Source organism: Prionailurus viverrinus, chromosome X (genome assembly GCF_022837055.1).
Source record: "Prionailurus viverrinus isolate Anna chromosome X, UM_Priviv_1.0, whole genome shotgun sequence".
Taxonomy (NCBI): domain Eukaryota; kingdom Metazoa; phylum Chordata; class Mammalia; order Carnivora; family Felidae; genus Prionailurus; species Prionailurus viverrinus.
Genome location: NC_062579.1, coordinates 117,532,811 through 117,554,798, shown reverse-complemented (window position 1 = coordinate 117,554,798; position 21,988 = coordinate 117,532,811). Strand labels below are relative to the sequence as shown.

Sequence of the window (21,988 nt, the reverse complement as noted above, 5' to 3'; positions counted from 1 at the left end):
ACGGAAAAAAAATAAGACTTGAAGGCCTGTTTTATAGAGGCTAATAATCTATGTTGAAGGGTCTACCAGATATTACTTAATTTGCCACTAACCCATGCAAAGACTTGTTTGTGTTTGTTGTCACTCAAGATGAGTGGTTCTCAAAACTCAGTTAGCAAAGAAGCATCTGTAGAGCCTGTTAGAAATGCAGGCTCCTGGCTCTACCAGGATTGAGACTCTGATTCAGACAGTTCAAGGTGGGTCCCAAGAATCTGTGTTTTCACCAAGCTTCCTAGGTAATTCTGATATGTATGGTCTCCAAGCCACACTGTGAAAAACACTATTTTTTATCTTCTATTGCATGTATTCTACATATAAAATAATCCAAGAAAGAATGCCCTCTTACTTGTAGTGTCTTACACTTGAAGTCTTCATAGCTCTGAAATGATGGAATCCAATTAGATATGTCTCTGGAGGTTTCCAGATTGACTTTGCCTTTTTAGGAAAACAAAGAAAGGATAGAAAACTGTCACATTAAAATGATTAGATATGGGTATTACATTTTTCAAAGTTATAATTAATTTTATAGAAAAGACTCTCATGAGAAAATGCTGAGTGCTAATTAAGGAGCTGATGTAGACTAACTAATTGCTTATAAATGATCAGAAACAGAGAAGTGTTTGGAATTGAAAAAGGCCTTGAAGATCATCCAACTCAATTTCCACTTGTACACACTTCTCCAAAGATTTTATGATTTTCAACCTCCAGTTATTTCCTTTTGTTGACTTCTTCAAGTCTTCTGCATTCTACCAAAACCTGGTAATTTTAATATGAAAGATAAGGTACAAGCTGTGTCAAGGGCTCTAGGTAGATCCAAGCACCTAACTAGAAAATCTTTAAGCCCTATCTCATATCTCTTCGAAGCTGTTAACAATGTTCTATCTCCCATCTATCCTTCTTCACTCTTCAAGGTTTTCTGATTTTCCCAGTGAGCCCTGTTTCTTCTGCTGCTGTGCTCACTCAGAGCTTTTGCCATCAACAGCTGCTCCCTTCACCCCCCCAATCCCATCTACTCTACTAACTTCACTAACTCAGGGATTTCCCTAACACAAATCTCCAATCTCCAGTTATTTTAATGCATGTCAATTAACTGTTAGTTTCTTCTCCTCACTTAGAGGAGACCCATGGAATACAACTTTTACCCGTATTAAAAATGTTAAATCTCCTGACAAGGATAATTCTGATAGCAGAGTTTGTTTTCTTAGAGAGTATGAGTCTCAGATCCTTTCCTATCAGTAGATGTAGGTAAGAAGCAGACCAAGCATGAGCAGAGAAGTTCCAGAACCCTCACTAAAGAAGAAAAGAAGAGGGTGTGTAACTGCATGGAAAATGACAGAATATCAAAATAAACCATGCCAATTGCACAAATGCCTCAAGATCAGTGTTTCCGACCACTGTCCCAGCCTGGAAATTCAATTCTGGTCAGAGCTCCTCAAGCTCAGGAAACAACCCATGACACTCTCTAACAGCTGATTTCTGAAGTCATTTCCCCACTGTCTTTCAGCTTTGCCTAGTGACTTTCATCTCCTATACTCCCTCCAAAGAAATAAATGAGATTGAAAAGAGTCTACATATTTCCAAGAAAATAAAACCAATGTATTTTATCAATCAACCATAAAAGGCTTATCTACATTACTATTGTCCATAAATTTATTCTTGTTTTGCTTGCAGGAGAGGCACTGTATCCAATTCTTCACAAACACACCAGTGTCCAGTATTTAATTAATAATATGGAACTTGGTAATTCTTGTTAAATTAAACCTCATTCATTCACTCATTCATTTAACTGATATTTACTGAGCTCCAACTATGTATCCTACTTTGTTCTAGAGGCTCAGGATATAGTATGAACAAGACAAGTGAGGTAACTATCCTTTTGTATCTTATAGACTGGTGGAGGGGTAGACAGATAATGAACACATGGACAATGGAACCAATAATTTCATATACCTTTAAGTACAATAATTTAGACTGGGTGATCAAGGAAAGCTTGACTGAAGGTACCATCTGAGCCAAGCTCTGAGTGACAGGAAGACAGCCACAGCAAAACCTGGGAGCAAAGCATCCTGAGCAGAGGAAGCAGTAAGTTAAGTGAAGCATGAAAGAATTTGTCCTATTTAAATTACAGACAGGAGGTGAAAGTGGCTACAGTAGGGTGACCAAAGGATAGAGTAGTAGGAAATGAAGTCTGAAAGGCAGGGCCAAATCATGTAGGGTATATGTTAAGGAGTTAGCATTACTCTGAATGGAATATGAAATACTTTCAAGCAGGAGGGTGACATACGTTTTTAAAAGACTACTATGGCTGTTTGTGCAAAATAGATCAAATTGGGGAACAAGAGTGGAAGCAGAGTCTAGTCAGAAAGCTTCTGCAAAAGTAACAGATGATGGTGGCCTGGATTAAGTTGGTATACCAAGGCTATGGAAATGGGGAGAAGTGAATAAATTTGAGATATATTTTAGAGGCAAAACCAAAAGGACTTGCTGATGGATTGGGTGAGGAGGTGGAAGAAATAGAGGACACAAGAATGATTTATAGATTTTTAGCTTGAGCCACTGGAAGAATGACTGGTGGTACCAGTTACTGGAATAAGGAGAACCGGGAGGGGGTAGGTGGGTGTGAGAGGCAATGAAGTGGAGAAGGACCACAAGTTCCTTTATGACCATAATAACCTTTCTATTAGATATCCAAGTGAAGAAATCACATGGGAAACTCTTGCTGATTTAATAACGTGTATGATTCTCGAGTATGGAGTTCAGGTAGGTCAGGGCTAGAGATAGACTTATAAAGCAGAGGTCACTGACATCCAGGTAGCACTTCCAGTTAGGATACTGGATGAGATTACCCAGGAAATGAGTGTAGACATAGAAGAAAAAAGGTCCAAGGACTGAGTTCTAGGCCACACCAGTGTTCAGAAGTTGAAAGGGGAAGTAGAAAAGTAGAAAGAAAAAACGGGAAGGAGCAGCAGATGAGCTAAGAGAGAAACGAAGTGAGTGTGTTATCCTGGAAGCCAAGAAAAAAGTACTTCAAGAAGAAAGGAGTGGACGCCTGTCCAATGTTTTTGAAAGGCCACGGAAGATGAGGAGAGTTAAGGGCCAAACAATCAGCAATGTGCAGGTCACTGTTATCCCTGACAAAAGTAGCTGTAGTGGAGTTGTGAGAGCTGCAGCCTCAGTGAGTGGATTGAGGAAAAGAATGAAGGATGAAGATGCGGGGAAAAGGTCTTACAGTCATTTCAAAAAGTTGTACTGTGAAGAGGACACAGAAACAGAGTAACAGAAGTATCATGGGGTCAAGAAAATATTTTTTTAAGGTAAGATATTTTTATAGTATGATTATATGCATATGGGTATAACCTGTTCAGATGTTTTGAATTAAGCCTGCTTAGGTATCATAGGTACTATTTTATACCATCAGGACCATGTTCCCCTTAGCCACATTTACAATATGCTTCAATTGCCTAAGATACATAAATCTGCATTATTATTGCCTGGTATACTTCTATTAATTCTCATTTCTTTATTCTACTTTTCCACGAACCTTAATAACATTTTAAGCATTGGCTATTAATAAACTTACGAATGAAGAGAAACTAAGTATCTGTGTATTAGAAGATGCTTCAGGGGGGTGCCTGGGTGGCTCAGTCAGTTAGGCATCCAACTCTTCATTTTGGCTCATATCATGATCTCACGGTTCGTGAGTTCAAGCCCCAAGTTGGACTCCTCAGCCTGGTTGGGATTCTCTCTCTCCCTTTCTCTCTCTGGCCCTCCCCCACTCACACCCTCTCTCAAAATAAGTAAACTTTTTTTTAAAAAAGAAGGTGTTTCTGGAGATCCTCTATTCATTAATCTCTCCCAAAGATGTTTGAAGTAAAGGAAGAGATCCAGCTGTCCCACCCACAACTAGTTTTCAATATGGCTAATCAAAAAGCTATATGAATGGGTTAGGGTGCTCAGACCAAACCTTCCTTCTTCTGTGAAGGGTCAGTAGTGTGCTGTGATGTTTTATATCTGTCTCCTTTTACAGGATATCCATGAGCTTGAATTATGGCACGCAGTTCTCTGAAAAAGGAACTGTACCGGTCCTTCTTTTTATTTTCAGATATTTTAGATACGTCCCTAAGTGACAAAAAACAATCAAGGTTGTTAATGGTAAGGGTAGGTCTAAGAATTCAGATGGTGGAACAATGGATGGAGGAGAAATAAGAAGAGAGAAAGGGAGTTGTTAATGTCAACATCTGAGCAAAACTCCAGTCCATTGATCATTCATATGACAACAATAACTGCCAATATTAAAATGAGGAAATGAGGGGCGCCTGGGTGGCTCAGTCAGTTAAGTGTCTGACTTTGGCTCAGGTCATGATCTCACAGTTTGTGGGTTCAAGCCCCCTGTTGGGCTCTGTGCTGACAGATCAGAGCCTGGAGCCTGTTTCAGATTCTATGCCTCCCTCTCTCTCTGTCCCTCCCCTGTTCACGCTCTGTCTCTGTCTCAAGAATAAATAAACATTAAAAAATATTTCTTAAATAAAAAAATAAAATAAAATAAAAATAAATAAAATGAGGAAATGAAAGCCAATTTCATTTAGACTGTGAGGCCCATGAGAGTAGGGACCAGATCTGTCTCAGTGTCTTCCATAGCAAAGCCCAGCACAGTGTCTGGCACGGTGACCTATGAATTATATAAAATAAATTCAATCCAAATTAACTTGAATTTAAATGGTGGACCTTTGTTCCACCATATATTCTTACCTGCTTTTACAAGAGTACTTCTCATTAAAGAAAAATCTCTCTAAATGATCTGTAATTACTCAAGAGGCTCTTGCAAAGCCATTGCTCCTTCTCAGAGAGAAGGCTGAGCAATAAAATGCTAATTGAGATTGTTTTTTACCTTTGAAAAACAGATCATACTGAAAAATTTGGACAAAAACTTTTTAATCAGTGCACTGGAATTTATTTTAGATGCTTGAATTGGAAAAATAAGGTAATTTATCTTTCCAAACATGTATGAATTTAAGCTCTAGGCAAGCCATGGACCCAAAACAGGCTTCTAAACCTATCAGGGAGTGTAAATCATTTATGTAGTGTCAGCTCTGGGCAACCACTGTATAAGGTGGAGGACACAGTTTGAAGAGGGAGGTTTTCAAGGAATATTTGCTTTACCTATGCATTACATAGGTAATCCACTTAGTATTATAACAGAGTTGGGGCTATGGGTTATGGAAAACCCACTGGAGATACCAAATTTCCCTGAGTCAGGCTTCCCCCGAGGAAGTAGGATTTTGCTAGATGTGAAATAGGAACAGAAGACAGGGGAGAGGGCTTTGACAGAAATATCAGTCAGTTATGAATTCATACCTCTTCTCTTTTTCTCTCTCAGACTCATCCATTATTCAGTGATGTAACAAAGAATTCTGAAATCAAAGTGGAACAACATTTTACTAAGAAATCAGTCTATGATGAATCACAATAAAGCAATAAGACTAATCAAAATTCTCTATTGCATAGCACCTTTCCCTTAAGGAATGCCTATTTCTTTTAAAGATAGAATTTCATTAAGTACCAATAACCCTCTCATATGTTATGTATATGTTGAAGATTTGCTTTACTGTCTGATCCCCAATGAATGTTTGTCACAATAACATTACAAATGAATATATTTGAAAAAGTTACAAAAACATTCTGTGAAGTTACACAACTTAATCCAAAAGTAAGTATCTGTAAGCTTAATTCCATATCCTTAAAATTCTTTTAACTTCTATTAACCTGAAGAACACTTAATGAAACAAAGATTGATGTGGGTTAGGTTTCATATCTATATACAATACCATGCCACAATAGACAAAATCTGCATTTATTGCTGCTATCACAGAAATCCTGGGCATATAAAAATGGCACTGAAATCACCAAAGTCCTCTGCTTTGAATTGTATAATTAGACTCACATATCACCTCAAGGTCAAAATCTCAGAGTAGAAGTCAATGACATTCAAATACATGTCTGTTAAGTAAGAAGTAGCACCTAAAATATAACAAACATCCCTTAAAATCTCTCAAAAAAGTAAGGAAAGCTTAGGGGTAACACAGTGAGAAGACGCTGAAAACCAAAGCTGGTTAGTATACCAACCTGTGCTATTGTGAGGACAGGGAAGCATAGCCATGCAACAAAAGACCTCGAGTATTAAGGCCCTGCTAGGTAAAGGAGAATTCAAGCAGATCATTGAAACTAAAACCTACCAACTTCTCCCTACACATAGGCATGACTCTCAGAGACTACAGTTTAATTTAAAAAGCTCTCTCAGCAGCAAAGGAAGAAAAGAAGGAAGTTTGGCTATCTCAGCATGTTCTCTTGGGTAGGAAAAAAAGGGTGCCGTTAGACTTAATAGGGTTCCAGGAGAATGGAAAAGCAAACCCATTTTGGACAGATACTCTCTAAAGCCAAGTTCTACCAAATCTCCACAGATAAGGCACCACTGAAGATGAGCTCACCATCCAGAATGGGAAGATGTATAAGGAAACAATCCACCATTTACCAGAATTAGGACCCACACCCAAGCAGTATGAGACCTCCAAGAACTTCAAATCATTAAAAGATCTGAAAGCCATTATAAAAAATAATTGTGTTTAGAAATATGAAAAACAAAATAGATGGAAGTGAAAATATGAGAAAAGCCAGGTAGACATGAAAAAGAACAAAAGTGAGATTCAATAAATAAAAACATATTCAATGGAATTCATTTCAAAAGGATTAATCATGTATTATGAAAAACCGGATGAGAAAATTAGTAAACAGAATACAGATATGAAGAAATTTATCATATTGCCTTTACAGAGAGACAGTAAAGTGGGAAATATGAAACAAGAGGTTATGAAACATGCAAGAGAGAATGGGAAGGCCTAATATAGATTTCAGTTCCAGATGAAGAGAATAGCAAGAATGAGAGAAAGTCAGTAAAGAGATAATAGCTAAAATTTTTCCAAAATGGAAAATGTCATCCAATCTAGATAAATTAAAATAAAACCACATCTAGAAACATCATAGTGAAATTTCAGAACATGAAAGATAGCTAGGTCATTCTAGGCCATAAAACAGATCAACAAACACCAAAGAACCATATGCTCCCCCCCAATGCCATTTAATTAGAAATCAAGAACAAAAAGATAACATAAACCCTGTAGATCTGTATATTTAAAACAATAGCAACAACAAAAACAAAATTTTCTAAATAGCTCTGGAAATCAGAAAATATTTAGAACTTAAGTATTATAAAATACTACATATTAAAAACTGTAAAATGCAGGTAAAGCAACACCAAAGAATTTATACCCTTAAATGCTCATGAGAAAAAAATGAAAATAAATGAGCTAAGTAGTCAACAAAGCAAATTGTAAAAAAAGAGTAAAGCCAAATAAAGGGAATATAAGGAAATAATAAAGGTAAGATGAGAAAACAACATGATAAAAGGATATACTAGAACAGGTAAAAAAAAATCTGTTTCTTAAAAAAAAAAGACAATAAAATAAAACATTGTTATACCAGATCGATCAAGAAATAAAAGAGAAGACACATTCTGGAATGAAAAGTGCATATGTATGAACTTGAGATGATAAAAAGCAGTATGATCAATTCTATGTCCATAAATTTTAAAACAGATATGAAATGGAGTATTTTCTAGAAAAAATGTATTTTCACCTATTAAACCTATTTAATAATACAAAGAAAATGTGAAGAAATCATATAAATGTAAATAAATTAATGTAATAATTAAAAATCTATTCACAGAAAAACAATCTAACCTAATATAAACAAACAGTCCCAATGGTTTCACAAACTGACACTTATAAACACTTAAATAATGGGTATCTCATATTTCATGCAAATTATTCCAGAAAACAGACAGAAAAGTCACTCATCCAACTCATTTTATAATCCTAGTACTTCTTTATACCAAGCCAGAAAAAGGCAGCATCAAAAGGGGATATTTTATAAGCTAATTTTATTTATGGTAAAGAAGAAAAATACTACTTAAAATTATCAAACCCAAACAAAGAGAGTATTTTAAAATTTGGGCTAATTCTAGAAATACTAAGATAATTTCACATTAGAAAAATATAATTCAACATACCAGACAAAAAGAAAAAATGAATAAGATCATCTTGGTCGATGCAGAAAACTCATTTGATATCATTCAATATATATATATATATATATATATATATATATATATATATAATTTTTAAAAGTATTTGTTAAAAGTTTATTTATTTTGAGAGAGCTAGAGAGAGCACAAGTGGGAAAGAGGCAGAAAGAGGGAGAAACAGAATCCCAAGCAGGATCTGTGCTGTGCTGTTAGCACAGAGCCCAATGTGGGGCCTGAACCCACAAACCCATGAGATCATGACCGGAGCTGAGATCAAGAGTCAGACGTAAATATTTTTAACATACTAGGTATAGACAGAAGCTTCCTTAACCTGATAAAGGGAAAAAACCAAAAACATACAAAGATCATACTTAAAGGTGGAGCATTAAAGAAATTTTTTAGATTCAGGAAAAAAATAAATGTGGCTACTAAGACACTTAACATATAGTGCTAAAGGTACTAACCAATGCATTAAGGTAAGAAAAAGAAATAAAATGAGTAACTCTTGGAAAGGAAAAATAAAAGTCCTAATTCATGAACACTATGATTACCTACATAGAAAATTTAAGAGATTCTGAAATTTATGAAAATAATAAAATAGTTCAGAAAGATTGCTGTATACCAGATTAATATGTAAAAGTTAATTTTGTTCCTATATAGCAGCAACCACATTTAGAAAATATTTTTTTACGATACAATAGAAACAAAAATTTATAGGGGCTACTGCTTATGGCCATGGAATAACTGATATGGGAACAGCCCATGAACAACCAAGAAACTGGACAAATTAGAGGAAATACCTATTTGGAAACACTGGACAGCAGGCAGCACATGCCTATGATCCCTGAGGTAAGAGCAAAAATGAGATGAACCCTACAATAATCCCAAGTTTCTACCTAAAGATACTTCCAGATTGTTCTGGAAGCACAATCCCAAGGAGAGTACAGTAATCTTACCAAAGCCAAGATGGTGGAATTTGTAAAGCAGAATACTAGAAAGAGAAAAGTTATGGTGAAACAAATTCCAGAAATCTGAATATAGATTCTCTTGAATCTTTGGCTGAATACTTAACCTGTGCCTGTGCAAGGTAACACTCTAAAAGACCAGTCAAGGAACAACTACCAGGGAAAGAACAAATCCGGTGAATTAAAAACTAAACAATCACAGCTTACACATGGCTGGAAGACTCGAGTTTTATCCAGCAGAGTGGAGAAAAAAGACTGAGAAAATGCACAGAAACTCACTGTGGGATAATATCAGAAAATCTAAAATATATGTAACTGAATTCCCAGAAGGGGGAGGCAAAAAAATTTGAATGGCCATTTTTTTCCATACTGGATGAAAATATAAACTCATTCAAGAAGCTCAATGAATCCAAGAATATAAACACAACAGAAAACTCACCAAGGTATATCATTGCTGAAAAACAATTATAAAGAGAAAATCTTAAAAGCAAACAGAAATTTAAAAAAAACACATTTAATATAAGAGAAAAAAGAATGACCTCTGCCTGACTTCTTACCAAACAACTCAAGCAAGAAAATGAAACATCTTTAAAGTGCTCGGGGGAGTTGGAATCAAACTAGAATTTTATATCCAACAAAGATACACCCTTCAAATAAACTGAGGGTAAAATAAAGACATCTTTAGATTAACAAAATCTGAAAGAAGTCAAGGCCAACATACTAGCACTACCAGATATGTTAAAGGAAGTACTTCAGGTAAAAGGAAAAGGATACCAGATGGAAACTCAGATTTACATAAATACATGAAAAGCACTGGCAGTAATATACATGTAGATAAATACAAAAGAACTTTTTTCATCTCTATTGCCAAGATAATTCAAATAAAATTCAATTTTATAATATAAGTAGAAGTCAAACCTATGAGAATAGCAATGCAAAAGACAGGAGATTAGAGAATAATAATGTATTATTGTCAGGTTCTTACATGATATGTGAAGTGGCACAGTATGAGTTCACAGCACACAGTAATAAATTAAAGATGTATACTACAAACTGCCTAGAGCAACAAATAAAATGCACATGTGATACAAATTATAAATCAAGAGAGAAAATGGAATACTAATTCAATACTCATTTAATCAAAAAAAAAAGAAAAAGAAGATAAAGAGAACGAAGATCAAATGGGAAAAACAGAAAACATATAGCAAGAAGGTAGACTTAAACTTAACCATAAAAATAATTATATTAATTTTACACAAATATAAAGTCTGGGACTGCTAAAGTTGGATAGAAAAGTAAGGCCAAACTACACTTGAACAATATGGGGGGTTAGGGCACTGACGCCCCCCCCCCCACACACACAGTTGAAAATGCACATTTAACTTCTGACTCCCCTAAAACTTAACTACTGTTGACTGGAAGCCTTACTGATAGCATACAGAATTGATTAACACATATTTTGGATGTTATATGTATTACATATTACATTCTTATAATAAAGTAAGCTAGAGAAAAAAATGTTTTAAAAAAAATCATAAGGAAGAGAACATACATTTATAGTCCTGTACTGTATTTTTTAAAAAAAAAATCCACATAAGTGGACTGATGCAGTTCAAACCAGTATTGTTCAAGGGTCAACTATTCTAGTGTCTACAAGATACCTTAATTATAAAGACACAGCTAGGTTACAAGTAAAAGAATAGAAAGACACAGCTAGGTTACAAGTAAAAGAATAGAAGCATATACTATGTAATCCCAATGACAAAAAGCTTGAATGGCTAATTAATATCAGACAAGACTTTAGGTAAGGAATAGTACTAAGGAAAAAGAGGGACATTTCACAATGATAAAGGAGTCAAACAAGGAAACATTAAGAATCCTAAATAGATATGCACCTAATTACAAAGCTTCAAAATAGAGTAAGAACTGAAAATAAGAAATAAATCCACAATTATAGTTGGTGAGTTCAATACTTCTCTACCAGTAATCAATAGAGCAAGTAAACAGAAAATAAGTAAGGGTATCAAAGACTTACCATAGTGCCAACAAACTTGGCCCCATATGTTTACAGAACATGACGCCTAGCAACTATAGAATATACATTTCTATGTATAACGCTTATAAAGATCCAAAATATGCTGGGTCATAAAACCAGTTTAAGTAAGTTTAAAGCATTAAAACCATACAGATTATGTTCTCTTATCAAAATAGAATTAAATTAGAAATCAAGGGGCACCTGGGTGGCTCAGTCAATTAAGCTTCTGACTCTTGGTTTTAGCTCAGGTGATGATCTCACGGTTTGTGAGTTCGAGTCTTGCATCAGGCTCTGACAGTGCACAGCCTGCTAGGGATTCTCTCTCTCTCTCTCTCTCTCTCTCTCTCTCTGCCCCTCCCCAGCTTGCTCTCTCTCAAAAAATAAAGAAACATTAATAAATAAATAAATAAATAAATAAATAAATAAATTATAAATCAATAATAAATTAAAAAATCTCAGGAAAACCCCTGAACACTTGGAAGTTAAATAACATACTTCTTTTTTTTTTAATTTTTTTAATGTTTATTTATTTTTGAGACAGAGAGAGAGAGACAGAGTATGAATGGTGGAGGGTCAGAGAGAGGAAGACACAGAATCTGAAGCAGGCTCCAGGCTCCAAGCTGTCAGCACAGAGCCCGACGCGGAGCTCGAACTCACAGACTGTGAGATCATGACCTGAGCCGAAGTTGGATGCTTAACCGACTGAGCAACCCAGGCGCCCCTAAATAACATACTTGTAAATAATTTGTGGGTCACAGAAGAAACCTTTGAAAAAGATCTAAACAAAGGAAATTAGACATTTCTATAACCGAATGATTATGAAAATTGTGTTTTAATTCCCCAAACTTCAATAATCAGATTGTAATTTATTAAAATTGCATTATACATACTTATGGTATTATGTATTTCCAAGAAAAGTTATATCTCCTTAATTACACAAATCATTTTTCATGTTTTTAAATAAATTTATAGGTTTCCTCATATAGAAATCATAAAACTTGTGGTTGCCAGAGGAGAAGGGGTGGGGGATGGGTAAAATAGGTGAAGGGGATGAAGAGGTACAAATTTCCAGTTATAAAATGAATAAATCATGGAGATGAAAACTACAGCATATGTAATATAGTCAATAATATTGTAATATCCTTGTATGGTGACAGATGGGGACTACACTTACTGTGGTGAGAATTTCATAATGTATATAAATGTCAAATCACTATGTTGTGCACTTGACGAATATAACATTGTATATCAACTATACTTCAATAATAAAAATATTTTTTAAAACTATTACCCTGCTTAAAAAAAAGAAAAGAGGAGCGCCTGGGTGGCTCAGTTGGTTGAGCATCCGACTTTGGCTCAGGTCATGATCTCATGGTCCATGAGTTAGAGCCCCGCATCGGGCTCTGTGCTGACAGCTCAGAGCCTGGAGCCCGCTTCAGATTCTGTGTCTCCCTCTCTCTCTGCTCCTCCCCTGCTCACACTCTGTCCCTCTCTCAAAAATAAAAATAAAGATTAAAAAAATTTAAAAAAGAAAAGAAACTATGCAGTGCTCAGTAGTTAATTTAACAAAAAGGTACTAAAACACTATACAGAAAATGTCTTTGTTAAAGCAGACAAAAGAAGACCTAAATAAATGGAAAGATATGCCATATCCCTGGACAGGAAGTCCCAATATCATAAAAATATCAGATCTCCCCAACTAATCTACAAATTAATGTAATTCTGGTCAAAGTTCAGTAGATTTTTTGCTTAAGTTTGCTTTTCTATATAACTTGACAAGTTTATTACAAAATTCCTATGAGAAGCAATGAATCAGAAAGACCCACAATAATCTTGAAGAACAACAACAGTGTAAAAGGATGTGTACTACTAGACACTGAGGCTTACTATAAAGCTATAGTATTTCAGTAAATGAATAGTGGTGCAAAACACAGGTATGGAATAATGAGACAAAAGACACCCATTAAGGAACAGCTCTATGTATAAATTAAATCTGGTTTATGACAAAAGAAGCATTATAATTTTGAAATCTCTACCATGGAGTGGGTGTATGTGTGTGTGTGTACATGCACATACACATACTTTTTCTTTTAGTTCACAAGAAAACACACTGAATCGATGGATAATGGGAATATACCATGAACTAATTTCTGTAATTAATCATTTGCTCTCTGTAGTTGAGAATCATTTATGCAGATACTTCCTAGTGTGAAAATTGTGATGACACAGGTTATCAGTGTTCAGTTGGGATAAGATCCACAGTTGAAGGAATCTCTACTTTATCTCTCAGTCTTTAAACTGCCAGAGCCAAGTAAGTTACCAGACTCTTCCATGGCAATATCAGTCTTCTCTGGAGACAAGGGACTTGCTGATCACATCTGGGCTCCTGCTGCTAATATTCTTGAAAAATTTTGCAGGGGCCATATCTGGGGCCTGTGCGACACGCATAACATGCGCCATCAGCTCCCAGTAGAAACAGATCAGGACTAAATGCTACTAAAGGTTTAATCTTATTAGAATCAAAGCGAACACATCCTGAGACCAACTCGAGGACTCAAGCTAGGCCCATAGTGATTACACTATGCAGCTGTGGAAGGGAGAAAATAAGGCTGAGTAGCAAGGTCATGACTTTCTTTGGATGCAAACCAGAATAAAGACTATAGCAATGTAATTCAAGGGATTTACTTACATATCTTAGGGCTGATGATGACCTTTCCAATAAATCTCCACAATGTCAGATAAATACTTGGACTCATCCACCTTTGCTTGTTGTGCTTGAGGATTTATAAAGCTGAATTTTAATGAAGCTCCATGTGAAATGTCTACACTTGTTGCATTGGCCCACCACTAGGAGTCCAGCTTTCTTTATCCTTTCTCCTAAAATTACATTTCTTATTTCATGGAAAGTATCAGCATTTGCAACATTCCCTGGTGGATTTTTTATGTGTTTTTAATCAGTGCAGAGGCCACTGAAAAGCATTTTGTAACGAATCTGTATTATGAAAAAATACTTGTTATTGGTGAAAAAGAAGGTCATAAAATAGTATATGTTATATTATCCCAACCATGTAAAATATGATACATACATGAACAAATAAAATGTGGTGTAGAAAACAGGACTCAGAAAAGAAAACATTCAGAAGTGTCTCTGAGTGATGGAATGATGTGTGATTAAAACTATTTTTATTTAAATTATTTTATTTTATTTTTTCCAGCTTTTTGCATTTCTTAAGTTTGCTATATGTGTAACATTCAAAATTAAGAAACACCTCTCAAAAATAATATAGAGCCAGTGCTGAACAGTGAAGAGTGTGGGCTTCGAATCAACTGGACTTGGGTTCAAATCCCAACTCTATCCCTTTATAGTTGTGTGGCATCGGTGAGTTCTTTAACCCTTATGTCTATCAATCATCTCAACTTTAAAGTCTGAATTATCATACCTACATGCCAAGGTTTCTGTGATAATTAAGCTAATGGACATAAAAGTGGCTAGCACTGTGTCTAGCACATAATAGCCACCCAATAAATTTTAGTTTTAATTAGAGATGTTAGTATTACTAGCAGTATACAATCTAAAGGACTGTGAGGGAGATGCAGTCTTCTCAGGGAGTGAATCAAGGGCAAACAACTGGCCATGCAGAGGTTTCTTGATGCCACTTGAGACAAGAGAGAACCCTGAGGAGGTCAATCATCATGCAGTGGGCCAGATGGATAAATCTAACATGTCGTGAGTAAGTGGTATTTCAGCCCAGTGACGGAGTCAGGCTATGATGCCACTTAATGTGTATCCTCATCATGAACAACATGTGGTGGCAGAGCATGACTCTATAGTGGTACTAAGCTGCACGGAAGCAAGATTTTCTCCAAAGCAACAAACAGCCCACACGTAGGAATGGAGGAGGGAAATGGTCAGATTGATCTCTGCTTAGAGTTTTCCTGAGCACCAAGGAAGAAAAGAGGCACTGATATTGGCCAGAGAAAGTGCTTGAAATGTTGGGCCCTAATGTAAAGATTGAGTAAGAAGTTACAGGCAGAAATAGGGGAGGTTCAACAAGAAAAAGTACAGCAGTCAAGGGACTGGAATAAATCTGAAAAGGGCAAAGAGCAGGGCTACTAAAAGTGCCACAGAAAGAGCAATAGACAAATAGGGGTTCCAACATAAATGGGGAGAATTCAGTTGAAAATGCCAGCAGTAGTTTCTGGTGATAACAAATGCAATCATGAAAAATATTCTCTTTTTTATAAAGAGAGAGGTCTAGCAAGAAACAGAGCACATCTTCACCCTGCCACATCTGAAGAGGCTGAGGTTAACTAGTTAGTGCTCCGTCGTAACCAAGGAACAACTCCCTTCTCTGTAGGGCTGCCTAATCACAGGCCATCGCCAGGAGGCCTAATGAGCCAGTCAGCAGATTTAGTCCTAGCTCACCACAGCCCTAACTGTGCTCTGCTGATAAATTTGCCCCCCACCCCCTGCTTCAGCCCCACCAATCTATCTGTCAGTTAGCCTGGCCCCACTGACAGAGAAGGAAATCCTTGCGGCCTTCACAGACCAATAATGGCCAGAAAGTGTTTGGCTGACGTAAACATCATTTAAAATGTTTATATGGAATTCTAAAGAAAACCAGATAGGGTCTGAAGAAAAGCAGAATGTAACAGTGAATCCATCTTAGGGTATTACTCTGGTTACAATATTTGTTTATTTAAAATAAAAACCTCAGAGTATTTAAAATACCATTGTGGAAGATAATCATGCCATATATTTGTAGTTATAAAATTTGCTGTGCATTATCAGGGACCAACTCTTCCTTTAGACAGACATACACACACACACACACACACACACACACACACACATTTTTAAATAAACAATTGCTCAAGTAAAGTGGTCTTTCATATATCAATATGATTCTAGGGATTTTTTTAAGTGTATAGGGGAAAATGCATGATGGCATGCTTCATAAATTTGAATGAAGTCATCGTCTCTTACTCATATAAGGTTTATTAAAGATATTTAATCAGTGAGAAAGAATGAAATATTTACAATTTTCATGTAGACAGTAATGATGTCAAATGTGTATGGCATAAATATATCAACCAAGTCAGTGGAATTTTCCAATTTATTGTCAATCAAAACTTTCTTCAGAAATTACATCTCATAAGACTATATTTCATCAGTTACTCATCCATCTTAAGGGAACATGATTTTCCAATGGATAAAATTAAGAATGGAAATTAATCTCAACTGGATTATGTAATATGGGTGCCAAATACCATACCAAATAAGCCAGGAAAGGGCAAGTGGCAAAGTCATGCTCCAAAAGAGACCCAGAAACAGGATCAGGGTGACTTTTCTTTCTCAAACCTGAGTTCTTTCAGCAAGCTCTCAATGCACAGTCATGGGCCTTGGTCTGGATAAGGTGGTGGGGAAGCCAGGCACTGGAGAAAATGAGCCTATTTGCATAGGAGCACATACACCTCCACAAGTAAAATGTCCGCTCATTCCTAGACCAAAGCAGATGTTCATTTTGTGTCCCTTCTGTGGTCCCTTCTGAGGACAGGGTCAGGTTATTTGTGCTTACTGTTGCATTCTCAGCACCCCAACCTGTTCCTGGAAGAATATATATGCTGAATAAATGTTTGGTGAATGAATAATTTAACCAAAAAAATAAACAAACACTGAGTCCTACTTGTCAAAATGCTGATGAACAGCCAAAGGTTGCCAAACAACTCTCATCCTGCTAATTCTGTTCCTAAAAATCAGAGAGGGAAAGAAAGAGAGAAAGAGAGAAAGAGGTGGGGGGGGGCAGTGAGGGAAAGAGGGAAGGAAAGGAAGAAAGGAAGGAAGGAAGGAAGGAAGGAAGGAAGGAAGGAAGGAAGGCAGGCAGGCAGTCAAACCCCAATCTAGAAAAACAAAGTTGGATCTACAAGTGTATCTCTTATTGGTTTTACAGTTTTACAAATTCTGTATGTTCTCTTAGTCTGAGGCAATACTAAGAAGCAAAAGTTTCATACATTCTTCAACATTCCTGCAGGATATTTCCAGTTTTTATATGGTGCTGGAAAAACTAAACATGTTCCTGAAAGAAATCAGCAATCCATTAAATTTCTAATCTTATTCCAATTAAGTTTCTTGATGTTCTATAAAACCTTTCCATGATCCTGCCATTTCTGAAATTTCAGCAATTCATTTAATCCCTGTGCCCACTATACCTTGGCAGTGCATAGGTTTATGGGAAAGACTGACATCTACATAAATCCATGGATTCAAGGCAAGGGAATTATCACTACTGGGCTAGAAGCTTCACAGAAGGCATCTGAGACAATTATGGAATGGATCCAAAAGACCTCAACTGCTGAATGGAGAGGAGAGGACATCACAGGCAGAAAACAGAGTCTGAGTAAAGGTACCAAGGTGAAACATCATGGTATAGTGACATCAAACTGTTCTTACTGATGCCTAGCATGTGAACCCAGGCAAATTAATTACCTTGACCTTTCTGGGCCCCAGTTTCCTCATCTACAAAATGGGAATAATAATAGCACCACTTCACAGGGCTGTTGTGAAGATTCACTGAAATAATGGACATCAAAGTATGATAAGAAACAGAAAGCAAAATGGTGGTTACCAGGGGCTTGGGGGAGGAGAAATGGGAGGTACTGTTTAACAGGTACAGAGTTTCATTTGGGGATGATGGAAAGGCTGTGGAGATGGAGAGTGGCGATAGCTGCACAGCAATGTAAAATGCATTTAACGCCATTCGGCTGCATGCTTTAAAAATGGTTAAAATGATAAATTTTATGTTATGTGTATTCTACTACCACAATAAAAAAATGCAAAACAAAACCAAAAATAAAGTGCCAGGCTTGTTCGGCAAGCAACACAGTGTAACTGAAACCAAGAGCACTAGGAAAGTAGTTGGGGCCAGAAGCAAAGAGTTTTGAGTAATAGGCTGAGGAGAAGTATGAATTTGATCTACCCTAGTATCCTGTGGGAACACTTGGAAGTGCTATTACTTGAATTGATATTTTGTAAAGACATAATCGACATTGGTATTTTACGAAGATCACCCTGGGAATGAGTTAGATGATTACAAAGAAGTTGAGGCTGAAAGAAGGGATGCCAATTAGACTTCTGCATTTTAAAGTGTGCCCCCCACCCCTAGCATGGTTGGTCTTGCCTGAAAGCAAATTCTCAAGCTGCTCCAGATCTGCTGAATCAGAATCCTCATGCTACAAGACCTCTGGTAATGCCTACACACACTAACCTTTGAGAAGCATGGGGTTAGAAGACCTGAGTTCAGCCGGTAGACGTTGAAGACTTGCGGTGGGACAGTGGCAGCAGAGATGGAGCCATAATCACCAAGATTTATGGAATTTAGTACATACATGCTAGGTTCTGTGTATTGCAAAAACTACCATTTAATCCTCACAATAGCACCATGTGACAGGTGCTATTACTTCCATTTCTCACATGGAATACCAACAAGTCATAAAAAGGAGGGACATTCTGCCACTTGCAACAACATAGATGGAACTTGAGAGCATTATGCTAAATGAATTGAGACAGAGAGGGGCGCCTGGGTGGCTCAGTCGGTTAAGCTTCTGACTTTGGCTCAGGTCATGATCTCACGGTTCTTGAGTTTGAGCCCCACATAGAGCTCTGTGCTGACAGCTCAGAACCTGGAGCCTGCCTCAGATTCTGTCTCCCTCTCTTTCTGCCCCCCACCCCCTGCTTGCACTCTCTCTCATTCTCTCCCTCTCTCTCAAAAATAAATAGTTTTTAAAAATTTAAAAAGACAGAGAAAGACAAATAGTGTATGATCTCACTTACATGTGGAATCTTAAAAATATATACCACATAGCAACAGAGAACAGATTGGTGGTTTCTATAGGTGGTGGATGGGGGTGGGGGATATGGGAGAAGATGGTCAAAAGGTACAAACTTCCAGTTATAAAATAAATGAGCTCTGGAGGTATAATTTACAGCCTGGTGGCTAAAGTTAACAATACTGTATTGTATATTTAAAAGGTGCCATGAGAGTAGATATTAAAAGTTGTCAGTACAAAGAAAAAAATTGTGACTATGTAATGTGATGGATGTTAACTTATTGTGGTAATCGTTTTGCAATATATACATAAATCATTATGTTGTGCACCTTAAACTTAAACATGGTTATGTGTCAATTATATCTCAAAAAAACTCTTTTTTTACCTAATGACCAAGTTCTCTCCATTGTTTTTTATTGAAATTCTATTAGCATCAGTTGTACAATATAATGATTCAATAATTCTATACATTTCTCAGTGCTCATCAAGATAAGTGTAGTCTTGATCCCCTTTATCTATTTCACATCCCCCTACTCCCCTCTGGCAACCATCAGTTTGTTCTCTGTATTTAAGAGTCCATTTTGGGTTTTTTTTTCCCTTTGTTTTGTTTCTTAAATTCCATATGAGTCAATAATACTGGAAAAAATTTTTTTCAATTAGGGTTTAAATAACTTCTCTGAGGTTACATAGCTAGTACCTGACAGAACTGGGATTTGAATCAGTCTGTAAACATTTGTTTCATCATCTCCTCTGTACTTCTTTTCAAACCTCAGGGAAAATGAGTTTGCCCTGTCTTGTTCCACTACCCACTTTCTTTCTCTGTTATTAAACTCTGAGATGATTATTCTGACAGATCTCTAAACTATTTTGGAAGCCCAATTGATATGGACGACAGCATATGAATAAATGGGAAACTTCTGAGCTATCTAGCTACCCACTCAGGTGCAATCTTCTACATCTTGTTTCCCACCTTTGCCTGGGTTATACATGAATCCCCTAAGTAATCTGCTTCCTAGTCGGGGATCAAACTGAATGTCCCTTCCACAAGCCTGTCCCATTCAGAATCCCAAGGCTATGCAAGAATTTGGGTGATCAGCAACAGGGAGGCATCTAATGTTTGTTCTTTTCCTTTCCTTATTTATGAAGAAAACCCAACATTTATTTCCCTTGGTTTCAACAACAGAAGTTCTCCAGAATTAAGTTTCTACCATATTGTACAACAACCATTTAAAAGGAGTATAAAGTCAAATTCTTCATCTTTACCCAGTTATATGTCAATACTCCTCAAGCATGAGCATCAACACTCTATTCCTACAAACAAAAGTTGTCAAGTTATTACCTTTCATACCTCTCTCTTCCTTGTCTGCTCTCGTTTGGGCCCATCTGATCAGCATCCATGGCCTGACTCTGGAGCCCACCTCTGCACTGTGGCTCACATTTGCCTTCTCCTGCCTTTCCTCCATGTCAGACCTCTCAGACTCAGGCCCTTCAGTTCAGTTCCCGCAACCACCCTGTTCTCATCAGTCTCCACTCTTACTCTGCTTCGGTCCATCCTCACGTAGCAGCCGATACAATCCAATACACCAACCTAATCTTGCCTCTCTTCCTGAAGTTCTCCCTTTGATCTCCCACTATCCCAGACTTACAAAGTGGCCCTGATCTCTCCAACAAGTAACTTATTCAATTCTCACATCAGCTCTATTAGGTAGGCTCTGATGTTGTCATCTCAGTTTATCAAGAAACTGAGGCACAGTAGGGTGGCCCAAGATCACCCAGCTAGCAGGTGATCCATCTGAGATTTGAATATAAGGAGTCTGCTGTTGGGAGTTAAAAACTATACTTAGGGGTGCCTGGGTGGCTCAGTTGGTTAAGTGTTCACCTCCTGATTTCCATTCGGGTCATGATCTCATGGTTCATGAGTCTTAGCCCCACATCAGGCTCTGAGTTGACAGCGCAGAGCCTGCTTGAGATTCTCTCTCTCCTTCTCTCTCTTCCCCTTCCCTGCACACTCTCTGTCTCTGTCTCTGTCTCTCTCTCTCAAATAAATTTAAAACAATAAAAATATTAAAACAAAAAATAAAAAAAAATAAAAACTACACTAGACTGCCTTCCATCCTTCGGTCACTATTTCCAAGAAGTCTTCCCAGATTTCCCCCTAAGTCTTTCCTTTAAAGACCCCTATATAAACTGTGCCAGGGTGCCTGCATGGCTCAGTCAGTTAAGCATCCAACTTCGGCTCAGGTCATGATCTCATGGTTCATGGGTTCAAGCCCTGCATCGGGCTCTATATTGACAGCTTGGAGCCTACAGCCTGCTTCAGATTCTGTGTCTCCCTCTCTCTCTGCCCTTTCCTCCCTCGTGCTGTCTCTGTCTCTCTGAAAAATAAATAAAAATACATACATACATACATACATACATACATACATGCATTGTGCCCTGTGTGCATTAGAACGTAAGCTTCCTCAGGGCAGATTTTCTGTTCTCTATATGTACAAATTACTGGATATTTGTTTAATCCAATTAAATGTGTATAAGCACAAAAGATGATAGAGAGAATTCATGTTACCTCTTGTGAGAGAGCTAGTGCCAACTGCTTCATCTTCACAGCTCTCCTTTCTCTTTGCAAAGTTCACAATGGCAGAATATGGTCCTATACACCCAGATGATAGAAGAAAGGAAATGGGAATTTAGAATGCCAAAAATCAAAAGGATGTGGTCCTTAAGAGTCCTAGGATTTTAGAGCAGAAATGTTTTCAGAGAAATCCAGCCTGGTCAATGTCCAAAGCAAATTTTGTATACGGTTTACCAACCCTATCATGTTTTAAGCTATTTCAAAGGGTCAGAGGATGGGTAATGGCCTATGGAAGCATTTAAACAAGATAAACGGATTCCAAGTCTCTCATATCTAATGGCTAAAGTTCTGTTCCACACCTTCTTTAATTGTCCAGGGTTATCTCCACTCAAGTTCAACATTAGTTTGACTTA

General features: G+C 37.0%; 1 protein-coding gene across 9 annotated transcripts in view; it reads right to left on the bottom strand.

Moving 5' to 3' along the window:
• The window catches only part of PASD1 (PAS domain containing repressor 1), a 188,555-nt gene that overhangs the window by 67,615 nt on the left and 98,952 nt on the right, over positions 1-21,988 (bottom strand). For 6 of the 9 annotated variants that reach the window (XM_047844742.1, XM_047844746.1, XM_047844747.1 and 3 more), the window contains exons 6-8: positions 5,395-5,450; positions 4,004-4,158; positions 386-474 (exon numbers count right to left, since the gene is read on the bottom strand). In XM_047844742.1, coding sequence (XP_047700698.1) covers positions 386-474; positions 4,004-4,158; positions 5,395-5,426 — 276 coding nt within the window. In that variant the 5' untranslated portion in view covers positions 5,427-5,450. Of the gene's footprint in view, positions 1-385; positions 475-1,989; positions 3,654-4,003; positions 4,159-5,394; positions 5,451-11,176; positions 11,220-21,569; positions 21,654-21,988 lie in introns of those variants that run through there. The other 3 variants (XM_047844743.1, XM_047844744.1, XM_047844749.1) reach the window with 3 other exon arrangements.